Raw genomic sequence first — 12,448 nt, 5'->3', positions numbered from 1 at the left:
GCCCGGTCTGACTGACACACGAGGAGTGGGGTGGCTCTGGAGAGCCGAGAGACGGTCAATGGGACGGACCGGGAGTGGCCGCTCAGACGCGACGGGAGTGGTCGCCGCGGGGCTGTCTGCGCCCCCCCCCCCCTAAACCGACCGGCCGGGGGTGGACAGGTGGGGGGGGGGGGGGTCGGGCTGACGGGTCGCCCACGGTAGCGGGCCTCTTCGCTGGTCGGACAGACAGACTGGGTGTGGGAATGGGAGTGGGCGGTCTGTTACGAATGATGCAGGAGGGGGCGGACAAATGGTTTGCTGTATGACGAAGGGCCCCGCGCAGAATCCATCGCGTTATGCAGATCTGGGCCTCAAGGTATGCTTTAGGCAGTGGTTTCATCTAATTATCAAACATTACATGAAACTAATGGGTGCCGTCTTACCCTAAATGCACACGGCCATGAATTGTAGGTACTGGGGGCGTTAATGTCGTTATTATTTAGTTATTGATTGCAGAAAACATTAAATCAGCACCATCTACTTCAATAATAACTGGAGGAGATAATCACGTGATCTACGTGATTACAGGCTAGGTACCCTCCTAAGTAATGTTCAATAGCGGTAGGGGAGAGTGGGGCACATTCGTGCAAAAAATGGATAAATCCATATATCTGTTCGTCGGTTAGTGCAATGGCAAAATTGTTGATTGTAGTATGGGAAGGAACTATTGCAGATATTTTTCCTCTTTAAAAGTTATCCTCTAAAGTTATCGCTTCCATTAGAAAAAATGACTTTTAATAACTCTGAACGTTTGCACGAAACTGCCCCAGGTATGGGGCACATTCGTGCAAGGGGTGGGGCACTTCCGTGCACCCTGCAAAGTTCGAGGAATTACCGGACATTGCCAGAAATTTACCAAAAGAAATTGGCAGGGGGTCCTTTCACTTGATTCCTTTCGACAAGAATGCATTGCTCAACATATGTAGAAAGAATGGGCTGGCCAACAAGAATGTGTTAACTGCCGGCCATCGACCCGCCTCCATGACCTCTCAAAGGTCACGTGAATTACTTGTCACGACGTCGCAAGCAGCCGAGACTGAGTCAGGCGAGCGTCACTACTACAGATAAAGTCATAAATCGCAAAAACGGAAAAAAATATGGAGGAATGTGCCCTAGGCAGTGCGTACACGAACCTGCCCCACGACGTTATTTGTAATATATTTCAAAATTTCTTATTGAAAAAATGACAGTTTTTCAACAAACAAGTTTGAAGCAGTTCCGGGAATAAAGTGAGCTTCTTCGCCCCCAATTTTGAAAAGTTAAACCACATTTCCGAGTCAGGATCACGAAAATGGATGATATGAGAAAAGTTTGGAAAGTGCACGAATATGACAAATTTGCGTTTTAATCAAACATGACAGCAGGTACAGTGTTGTCGTTTACAGTGAACGAAGGGCGGCAATGATAGACGTATTTTCATAATTTACCTTTAGCTCGTGCAGTCACTCGTCTTCCCATAAACTGCTAAAAACGAATGTGCTCCATGCACGAATGTGCCCCACTCTCCCCTACATATACATGTTACAGCATGGCTTTTTGAAATTTGAATGCACTCATCATTTTGTTGTGGGGCGCATACGACTTACGGCAAAGCATTTAGAGACGCATTTCATCAGAACTATTCAAACACAAACTGATTGGACGCCGGACTTATGAGCTAGTCTTCTGCATCGTGTAAGTCCCAAAGCACGCTGGCTGCCTGCATGGCATCCCATGCACCACCCACACACCGGCATTAACCCCCCCCCCCCCCCAACGGCCTGTGACACCATCACCCTGATCCGACGGTGCTGTAACCGCGGCGCGTCTGTGGCGCGGTTGGAACGAACAGCGGCGCACCCCGTGTACGACCGTCAGCTGATGGATGGCGGACAGCTGGCTACACGGTGTTGTGGTGGGTGTGAACTCTCCATTACACAGGGCGGGCTTTGTACACAGGCGTCATCCGAGCAAGCAGGGATGGGACTGTCGTGGATGCGGTTTTGTTGATCGGGAATGGAGGTGTAGCGGTATCATTATGCAATGCTATAACGCCTAGGAGGAATATTGTCCGATTTCAGAACCTAAATGCGGGAAACAAATCAATTAGGTAATTGGAGATGTTCTTATTGTTCCTACATCTACTCGAGCGCTTGGTGGGAAAGATAGTAAATGCATCTGATTATAGCCTGGAAAATTGCTTGGTGTCGTATATAACATATATAAATCTGAAATGGCGAATTTGTTTCATAACCAAAGCCTCATGTTTTTCACCCTTCAGGTGTTTCTGGATTGTTATATTTGAGTGTTTTGCCAGATTTTAATTGCTTCAGTCTGTGGTCAAAATTCGTTTCGGTCCTTGCTGCGAGCTCCCTCGCCTGTGACAAAGATCCGCTCGTCTATCAGTCACTCGAACAGTGCCTGCTCTACCGGCCCTGCCCAGTTGCCCATCAGGTGTAACACAAAGCCCGACTGACGACCGGCAGTAGGCGCGGGTGTTTGACGCGTCCGAACTCGTGTGTTATTCTGAGGGCTTAGTGACCGTGCGTGGGTTTTATTAGGGTTGGCTGATTGACAGCGGAGCGGCGTGGGTCACCGAAGCCGTGGGCAGGGAATCCCATTAGCAAACAATGGGGTTGGAGTGCTGACACGCACAATTACGCTGACGTGCGTATAAATTCGGTCACGTCAATGTTGTGTAACTGTGCGCCCACGCATTGCATTTGACACGTCCTTAGAAGGAAAGCCAGCTGTCATTTGGTGCTTTAGATTGAATCGACGTTTTTATGTGGATACACTGCCTTTGAAAGGTACCAAAAAAACAAATTTTGTCAAATTAACACATTGATTCACCATAAATGATTATTGTTACAAAGGCGCTTGAAATGCCTACTCATTGATTTTCATGGCTCATTAATGGTTCCAGCATTTTTTTTTTTTTGAAAGATAATTGTTCCCTCAGAGTGTTTCCTTCTAGTTTCCTCTAATTCACCATATTCCTCACAAACATAACCCCATGGTCCTCTGAACCTGTCTGATGCGTCCCTCCCGCCGCGCCGGCGCCCCTCCCTACCCCTTTCCTCCTCACCTTGGAGTGGGTGCCGTCGACGAAGACGTGTGTCTGCGTGGAGCCCTCGCCGGGGACCTTGGGCGCCGTGAACTGATCCAGGATGCCCTCGGCACCCTGGGCCGTGGACTCGAGTCCGGACGCGTCTCCCAGCTCAGCGAACAGCTTCAGCGCCGGACTGGCCTCCTGGCCCTCCCGGTACAGGTAGACGCTCGAATTGTGCGTTACACCTGTCGGCAGGAGAGGGTTACATTGGAGCTATGCCTGGGACGAGGGTGAAAGAGAAGGTTAAGTTGACAGATGATTGGTTTTGTCAAGCTCCGCGCCCGGCTGCGGGTCCTGGATTTCCAAGCCTTGCTGGGGGGGGGGGGGGGGGGTGTTTGAACACCCCCTTCTAACTCGGCTCCTGGGCCATGTAGCGATACGCGGAAGGCGGCGTTCGAAAGAGCGTCAAAAATAATGACGAAATCACTTCGGTCAATTTTTTGGTCAGGTCAAAGGTTAGGTCACCAGAGGTCATTGAAGGCAAAATTTCGCCGATTTCCAGGTCGAATGTCGACAATTTCCATGAAGCCAACGCATAACTCGGGAACTAATAGAGTTACAGCTCCGCGGAAAAGCGCATTCGATAGCTCTATTAACGCCCCTTCTGAGTAATCCTCTCAGATGTGACCTAATGTCAACGGTTTTGCCTGCAGGGAGCAAAAACTGCACAAATAGCCGATTTTTTTCGGAAACAGGTTTTCTGCAATAACTTTCGACTCAAGCCTTGTACGAGCTTAATTTTACCGGCATCGTGTTCCTCTCGTCAAGACGCATCGAATGAACTATAACTTGATCTTGAAAGGTCAACTTGAAAATTTGACCTCAGGTCAAGGTCATGACCTGACCGGAAAGGGTCATGTTGCATATCAGTCGATCTGCAACGTCGAGCCGAACACATCTAAGGCGTTTTCATCGCTCTAGCATGCCTCTATCAAAAGTTATTTGCGAAAAACTGTTGGATACCATTCGTGACCTAAGATGTCCTCAGGGGCATAAACAGGGGTCACGGACACCATTTTCATGTTAGTGTGTCTAAACCATATGTAATTCAGTGTTTGGGAGTGTTTATGATGTCTTTCGTCCAAAAGAGGCGCATTTCAATTTTCTACAATTGACTTATAATGGGGAGGTCGCAAAATTGACCTGGCCTTAGATCATCGATATCAAAATTCTGAGATATGCATTTTGTACATGTCATTGTTCTCAGCAATCGCTGAAAATTTCAAAGCGATCGGTCATTCGGTGTAGCTATGGCAGACATTGAAACTTTTTATAAGGTGAGGTCACTTCAAGTGACCTGGTGACCTGACCTTGAATGACCTTAGTCTGAAATTTTCACAACATGTGTAGAATTGATGTATGGTAAGGTGTACCAAAAACGGCGGCATGAGATATTTGCGAAAAACCACAGGGGGGGGGGGGTGTTCAACCTCCCCAGCAGGGCGCGGGTTAACTTACGGTATTCCGTTATTGTGAGCTTAACCTAAATTGTCATTCATTCATTCATTCATTCATTCATTCATTCATGCATGCATGCATGCATTCATTTATTCATTCATGCATTCATTCATTCATTTATACATCCGTCTATTTATTATCCATTTATATTTAATCTAATATTCGTTTCGTTTTATTTTGTGGCGTCGTAACACGGTCACATTGTTGCTGAAATACAGGCTTATCTAAATTTCTAAATGGGACTTCAAACGGTCATGACATCGTTCCTCTTTTTAAGGATTCAAAATAAGAATTGCAGTAGTGCCCCTAGCCCTAAAGAAGAGAACTATCATCTCATTCGTATATTCATATTGTCCATTGTTGGTACTTTGTTTTGCAGATACTCGTTTTGATTCATCGGCTATTTCCATAAAGCATTCAGCCATCTACTTGTCAACACACCCTACCTAAATGTTCACGCAAATGCATGCTTATCCGCTAAATCCCAGATGGTCGATAGTTACATATCCCTGCCACTCCATATTGGGATGCACTTCAACCAGAACTGATGAAAGCTACCAGACGTGTCAGATCAATGAACCCGAGCCCGTTTCATGGGTCATAAACCCCTTGGGTACCCAATGGACGGCACAGGTGTGCCCTATAAATGCATATGGCACCACGAGGTCAGCCGGGCCTTTTTCGGCGGGGACACATCCATCCATCTATTTGGGACGGGCTGCCGAGTGCGGCGGCGGTGTCCGTTTAGACTCCGGAAGCGGTAGCGGCTGGTTCACCTCCTCCCACACACACAGCCCGAACCTCTGCCGATTCGTCAGCAGACTGGCTTCTGAGGGAGCGCGCCTCATTTCCAGTTCAGGGCTGCCTCTCCGGTTTCCGCCTCCGCGACAATTTCGACCGACCGGCCGTGAGACGATTTGAGAGCGGTGCCTTTAAAGGCTTCCCTGGTATGTGCGTGGCGACCTCCACACCTGTTTAGAGTTCCGAGTTCTGAACGGTTCGTCTCAGCCGGAGGATGCCACCTCAATCGGGCAGTAGGCCAGTAGTGCCACGGTCAAGGACGCGCCTCATGGGAAGACGTTTTCACTTTTTGTCACCGCAGTGAGTGGGCACTTTCTCGGCGGAATTCTATTGTGACTCTCACGCAGGCGGGTGTCCGGTGCCATCAGATGGCTGCGAGGACGCTGGGCGTTGGCCGCCGACCATTTGGTGCGGCGCGGGGGTAGCGACTGACGGGCGGGGTGAGCTAGTGTCGGTGGACACTGAACAGCCGTATATCCGTCAGCCACAGACGCCTGCACGCCGACAGGACAGCGACTCACTGACGTGACCTCGTGTGGCGCGAAATAACTCGTCGTTAGTAGACAGACCATGTGCGCTGAGTGTAATGAGAACGGATAACAGTCGGTGCCGAGTGCCGACAGTAGCAACTCAGCAGCGACAGCCGGCGCGGGGGTGGTTCGATAACGCACCGCGCGCATGTAACCTCGGCCGGGTGGGTGCGGACTGGCGCTGCCGCGACCCCACCCTCGGCTAGGTCCGGCGCCGCACTTCCCACCGGCCGGTGACGCCCTGTCGTGCTAACCTGAGGTGGGCGCGCCGCCGCGCCGGCCAACTCGAGACATCACGCGGCAACGCGGGAGGAGTGCCGCCGTGAGCTCGGTGACGGAACTGCGCCTCGTTACCGGCCCCTTAGCCGCTCATTAATGGCTCATGAGAGCCATGAGTGGTTCATTAGAACTCCGTGAGTGGCTCATTGGAGCTCCGTGAGAGCTCTCGGGGCACCGGCCGGGGACCGCGACTGTCTCGGCTGGTCGGATGACGTCGTGTCACGGCGCGGGTCGCGGCGGCGGCACGGCGCACCCACCGGACCGTGGACCTTGGCAGCTCTCGGATTAGCGTGGGCCGTCCATTCATGCAGTCAAACAGCGGCGGCTGGACGGACTGAGCTCCACCCGTTGGCGGCTCGGCCGCCGGCGACGGGCGCGCACATACGGAGCGCGGCTGACGGGTCCGCCCGATGGAGCTCCCGGTGTTAGCCATTGCAAACAGGGTGCCATTCTATACCAACCGCTGTCCACTATACATTGGCGTGGGAGTGGAGCTGCTTCTGAAGTGTTTGGCCAGTAGCTTACTGAAGAAGGTCCAACAGAGAATAGAGATGACCGCCGCGCCATCTCTTTTGTGTCAATGGAAAATGCAAATCGTTACGAATCTTTAAGGAGTGGTGGTAATCAAGCGATTCTTTCGGCAGGAGATCATCACATGATCCAATTGCCTATTTTTACGTTGGCTTGCTGACAATCGCCGTGCATAAGAAGTTGTGCAATTGCATTTATAAGCGTGGCTAAGTGTTTTAATCGTCAGGTCGTGTAGAGCCATGTACGAGGGGGTATCGAAAAGTTCTGATCATCACATAGAAGATATAGACCGATTTTGATTATTTTTGGTTGGTATCATATTTGGTACTTAAGAACAATGTTCCCGCAAAGAAAATCCTGAGAAGTGGTTTTATCTTATGTAGGAGAGACTTAGAATTAAAAAAGATGAATATTGGGCCCATTGAGGACCGAACCGTCATCCAACTAATGCATTTGAAACGGTATCACACTGAGAAAATACATCAAGAACGTGAAATTAGTTTATGGCGAAGAAAGCCCATCTCATGCACTTACCGAAAATGAAGAAATGATTTTCTACTTGGTTGCATGGCCCTTGCAGGGGAGTCAAGAAGTGAGTGACTACCAGTGACTGACAAGGTGGTGACTGTGAAGGAAGTGGAGGACCTCATCCTTACAGATCGTCGTGTGACCTTTCAGATGATTGTGCAATAGAAAGGTTTCAATGCTGGCAGTGCCTGAAGATATTATCAGCGAAGAACTACAGACGATAAAGGAGTCAGCCCGCTTACAATTTCGTGTGTCTACTTTGTTCAAGAGAAAAATGCGTCTTGGCCTTTCGAAATGAAAACTAGGCCTTTTTTAGGAAATTGAAGACATCTTCGATCATTTGATGACTTGTGACGAATGCTGGATCTATATGTATGATCCAGAGACAAAAAGATGATCAAGAAGTTTAAGCAAGGCACATCTGTCCTTCTTAAAAGGCGAAGATGCAGAAGCCGATATGGAAGGTCAATGCTATCAGTGTTCTGGATCTGGCGTAGGATAGTCATTACCGACTGTCTTGATGATGGTCGGATAATGATAAGCAAGCACTACTGCACACTTTTCAAGAAGTTGTGAGATGGCCTCAAGCAGAATCGCCTCAAAAAAGCCCAAGAAAGATGTTTTATCCGCACTGACAGCGTCCCCGCCCAGTCGTCCTGAGCTGCGATTGAAGAAACAACATGATGTGGACATTAAATCCTACCGCATCTAAGAAATTCGCCTGACCGGGTATTAACTGACTCTTGATTGTTACGGGAGATGAAGAATCCACAGTATGGCCGGTGATTTAAGGACAGAAATGACGTCATTGATCAGGTGGAGTAGTGATTTACGGGACAGCGCGAGGGTCCTACAATGACCGCCTGAGGCAGCTCAAGAAACGATGCAATAGTTTTGCGGTCGTGTGTGGTGACTTGTAAAGGAGTTATCAACATCATGTAAAAAAATCAAAATTCTATCACATCTAATTCATGGTGATGATCAGAACTTTTCGATACCCCCTCGTATGTATGTAGTGTCAATGCATAACCTGTTTCTTGCTCGGGGACTCTCAGCATTTATGTAGGTATGTAGAAAGTTCGTCCCGACATATCATGTTCAGTTTATTTAGCATAGCTACAAAGTGAAACATGTTTGCAAATGTCAGCTAAGCATTCCAGGCTGCTTGTAACTACGGGCAACAACATCCTATTCAAATCAGAACGATATCGAATCAAGCAGTGTTTTTAATTTACCAGACATCTTGAGATAAGATTAAGGAAAACATGTTACATGTCATGGTCGACCCTTTTATAAACAAAAACAACTTCTGACTCGCTCCTCTGTTTCAAAGTCCGTCAGGCGTCAACAAGAAATTCACACTGGAATTATATCTTCGGAAAGCTGTGTTGCACTGTCAGCGGCATAATGAAAACTTAACAGCATGAGCTCACTGCGTTCCAGGCCGTCATATTTGATGTGCCAGCTGACACTCCCTACCTCAAAATATCCAATCTCCAAGGTATGTACTTGGCCTAGAATATCGAAGAAAATGCACTATCGCTGTCATCCTATTAAATCTCTGATCATCCAGAGACGGATGCCTTCAACAAAGTGGACAGCCAACAATGACGTCTGGACCGATATGTTTGGATAGTGACCGGCCACCAATGTGACCAGACCAGGGACTCAGCAATCTAAAATCATGAAACCCATCACAATTGACCAGGGCTTTGGCAGACTGATTATATCTCTCCTCATTCTGACCAGGGAAGCCTGCAATGGGCAGGCGGGTGCACCTGTCTTCTCTTTCCGGCCCCGTGTCGGAGGCCACTCCTGCATTGCGGAGCCGTGTCCTACAGGGGCGTCAGACCAGAAGCCGACAAATACCAGGCCACTGAGCTCACACCTCTTCTACCCACACACCGGCGCTACTGAGATCCGCCCTGCTCCGGCTGCCTCCGCGGCCGAGCCTTCCCCGGCCCTGGCGGCCACCCCTCCCCTGTAGTCATCAGATCACCGACCGCTCTGAGACCACGGAGCTGGGCTGGTGCCGCCGTTTCCGGCAGTGACAAACGCCGCTCCCGCCTCTGGCCATCCGGGTCGCCCCGCTACTGATCGCACTTTGAGATCACCGCTCCTGTGGTGTGATGATCACCCTCCCACCCAATCGGCCACCCGGACCCATAACGCCTGCGGTTGGGGGGAGTCACTGCGCCCGCCGCCTTCATCGCGTCATTCTGCTGTGGGCAGCCACTGGCGCCGTGGGTAGATCAGGCGGGTCTATTTCCAGGGTTGATGATCACATGTCTTGCATGCTGTTTGGAGGAAACATGACTCAATTATTCGTCCGGAGATTGGTCGTTACGTCAGCTGAAATTTAGGCGTACCCACACGTTCAGTTCCTTGTTTGTGGGCCTATCTTCTAGTTTTTTTTTCTCAGCTAAAACGTCATGAAATGATATGTGCAAAATTGCTCATGCTTATTGCACAATGCATATGAAATGCCTATTGGACAGGAGTGAGGCTTTCAAGTCAGGTCATGAAGACATTTGTGTTCGCATATATATTCAATCCCCGTTAGGTACGTATACAGCAGACGATGCTCCCTTCCTAGAAGGGGGAGGGGGAGGGCCGGAGTCGTGTCGACATGGAGGCCCCCTGCCCGTGGGGTCGATGCCCCCCTCGACGGAGGGGGCGAAGTGCCTCCAAAACGCGGACTCTCTTCAGCTGCCGCCACCACGACAGAACACCAAACAGCAGTCGGACCGGAACCAGGGTTTTCGGCCGGGGGGCGAGGTAGACCGGCGTACCTCGCCCTCATACGACTCCGAGCCGGTGACATCGAGTCGAACCCTGGCCCCACTGGCCGGGGGGAAGCCGATGCCTCAGCGCGCGCGGCACGCCGGGGGAGCCGGCGCCGACAGACAGCTCAGCGCGACCTGCCGGAGACCGGGCGGGAAGGTGGGCCGGGGGAACTCAGGATCATGCAGTTGAACTGCAACGGAATCTACCCCCGGCTCACCGAGCTCAGAGCAAGGCTAGCCTCAGAGCGCCCGCACCTGGTCCTCCTGCAGGAAACCAAGCTCAGCGCGAGCCAAGAGACGCCGGCCTTCCCCGGCTACAACATCGCCGCGCGCGAAGACTGGACGCCGGCTCAGGACCCTCCCCCTGAGGCGGAAGCACCCCCGACGCCGGTATTATCGCCGTGCCCACCACCACCACAGGCACCGGCGGAGACGCTCGAGGGAGCAGAGGCCAGCACCAGAACTGCTGGCCTGGGGGCGGGCCCCCCCCGTCCACACGGGCCGACCCGAGAGGCCCTGCGAGACGGGGGAAACCCAGGAGAAGACGAGCCTGCCCCCCAGAGCTGCGCTCCCCCGAGCATGCCGGACATCACTGCTGGACCGCACGCAGTGGTGCCGGGGGTGCAGGAGCCACAGGGGGTGCGACCTTCGCCGGACATGGACCACCGGACCATCGGCGACAGCTGTCGCCGCCCCCGATGTGACTGCGGCGGCGGGAGGGGCGCCAGGGGCCCCGACCTCCAGCCCGGTCATCGGAGGGCGGCGGCGGCAGGAAGACACGGGCTCCATGGGAGGCAACGATGAGGGCGGCACACCAAGAGGCGAGACCTGCCGGGCGCGTCTTGGTCCCCAGCAAAAGGACCTGTGGTGCCGGGGATGCCTACAGAAAAAGCGGTGCGGGGCGAGAGTGCCCCCCGCTTCCCTGGCCACTACTACCACGGGTCCAAGGGGACCACCGCCTCCACGAGGATCACCGCCTCCACGAGGACCACCACCTCCACGAGGATCACAGACAGCCGCCCCAACGAATGCCACCCTTGGAGCCCCAACCGGCATCTTCGGTCTGGTTGTGCGCCAACGGGACGCACCGGAGCCGGGGCGACCAGGGCCCCCGGCACCGAGACCTGCCAGCAGCAGGCCGGAGCGACCCGACGGCGCTTCGCCCGCCGCACAGCCTGCCGCCGCCGCACTAGCCGCGTGTCGGACTCGCTTTAAGAACGACCGCGAGAACTGGTGCCGCGGCTGTCGCAGCAAGAGGCGGTGCGAGGTGAGGGCCGGTGCGAAACCCCCTCCAGTCGCTGCCCACCCTGAGCAAGTGGCGTCCTCCGCTGGCACAGCAAGCCCGGAGAGAAGAGACGCCGGGGTGCGAGACGGCGAAACGGAGGCGGGACCCGGAGGGGGGTCGGGGTCGGCACCAACAGGCGCAGCGACGCGGCAACGTCCTGTAGCCGGACCGCCACCCGCCCCCAAGGGTCAAGGGGGTGTTCTGACACTGGTGAGGGACGATATCCCGTACAGTGTCAACCCCTCTCCGTACCGCCCCACCCGACCAGACCCCAACACCTACTGTGTCTCGGTGACGGTGCATGCGTCAAAGACCCTTGGCCTGTCGGTCTACAACATCTACGCACCTCCAGCGCGTTGGACAACAGGCCAGGGCACCCAGGAGCAGGGATTCCAGCCGGACGGGATCAGACTGGAGCACCCCGCCGTGGTGTGCGGTGACTTCAACGCACACAGCCTCAGCTGGGACACCTACCAGCCCGAGACAGCACTCGGAGAGGCCATTGAGGACTGGGCCGTCGACAACGGCATGACCATCCTCAATGACGGCGGGTGTACCAGGCAAAATCCCAGCACCGGCGGAGTCTCTGCACCAGACGTCTCACTGGCCTCCAGGGACCTCCTGCGATCAAGAGACGTCACCTGGGTGACGCAGCGAGGAATCGGCTCTGACCATCTGCCGATCCTCGTCACACTGTCTTCGTCTGTGCAACGTCCACGACGGGAAGGCCGAGGCCGGTTCTCCCACCGGAGTGCGGACTGGCCCAAGTTTCGGGAGGAGCTGGATCAGCTGATCAACGCCTGGTCGGCCCAGCCAACCTCCCTGAACGAGGCCGCCAGCAGGCTAGCAGCCACTATCCTGCGGGCGGCCAGGGCCAGCATCCCCTTCGGAAGCGGCCGAGGGCGACGCCCGCCCTTCTGGAACCAAGCCTGCCAGGACGCAACCGATCGACGGGAAGAGGCACGGGTAGCTGCATCCCGTAGCCGCTCTCGCGCGGACGTCCTGCGCTACCAGGAGGAGCGGGCAGCGGCCGACAAAGTCGTGGACAACGAGAAGACCGCCTTCTTCCGTCAAAAGGCGGCAGACCTCAAGCCGGACGGAGACATGTGGCACCTGATCC

The 12,448-nt window shown here is 53.3% G+C and overlaps 1 protein-coding gene across 1 annotated transcript in view; it reads right to left on the bottom strand.

Moving 5' to 3' along the window:
• LOC122380191 (spondin-2-like) overlaps positions 1 to 12,448 on the bottom strand; it is a 38,905-nt gene that overhangs the window by 9,386 nt on the left and 17,071 nt on the right. The window contains exon 2 of the mRNA XM_043363147.1: positions 3,107 to 3,315. Within this exon, the coding sequence (XP_043219082.1) occupies positions 3,107 to 3,315 (209 nt within the window). The remainder of the gene's footprint in view (positions 1 to 3,106; positions 3,316 to 12,448) is intronic.

The sequence above is a fragment of the Amphibalanus amphitrite genome, unplaced genomic scaffold (genome assembly GCF_019059575.1).
Source record: "Amphibalanus amphitrite isolate SeventyFive unplaced genomic scaffold, NRLGWU_Aamphi_draft 000093F_arrow, whole genome shotgun sequence".
Taxonomy (NCBI): domain Eukaryota; kingdom Metazoa; phylum Arthropoda; class Thecostraca; order Balanomorpha; family Balanidae; genus Amphibalanus; species Amphibalanus amphitrite.
Note: the sequence above shows the minus strand (reverse complement) of the source record. Positions and strands in the feature narration are given on the sequence as shown.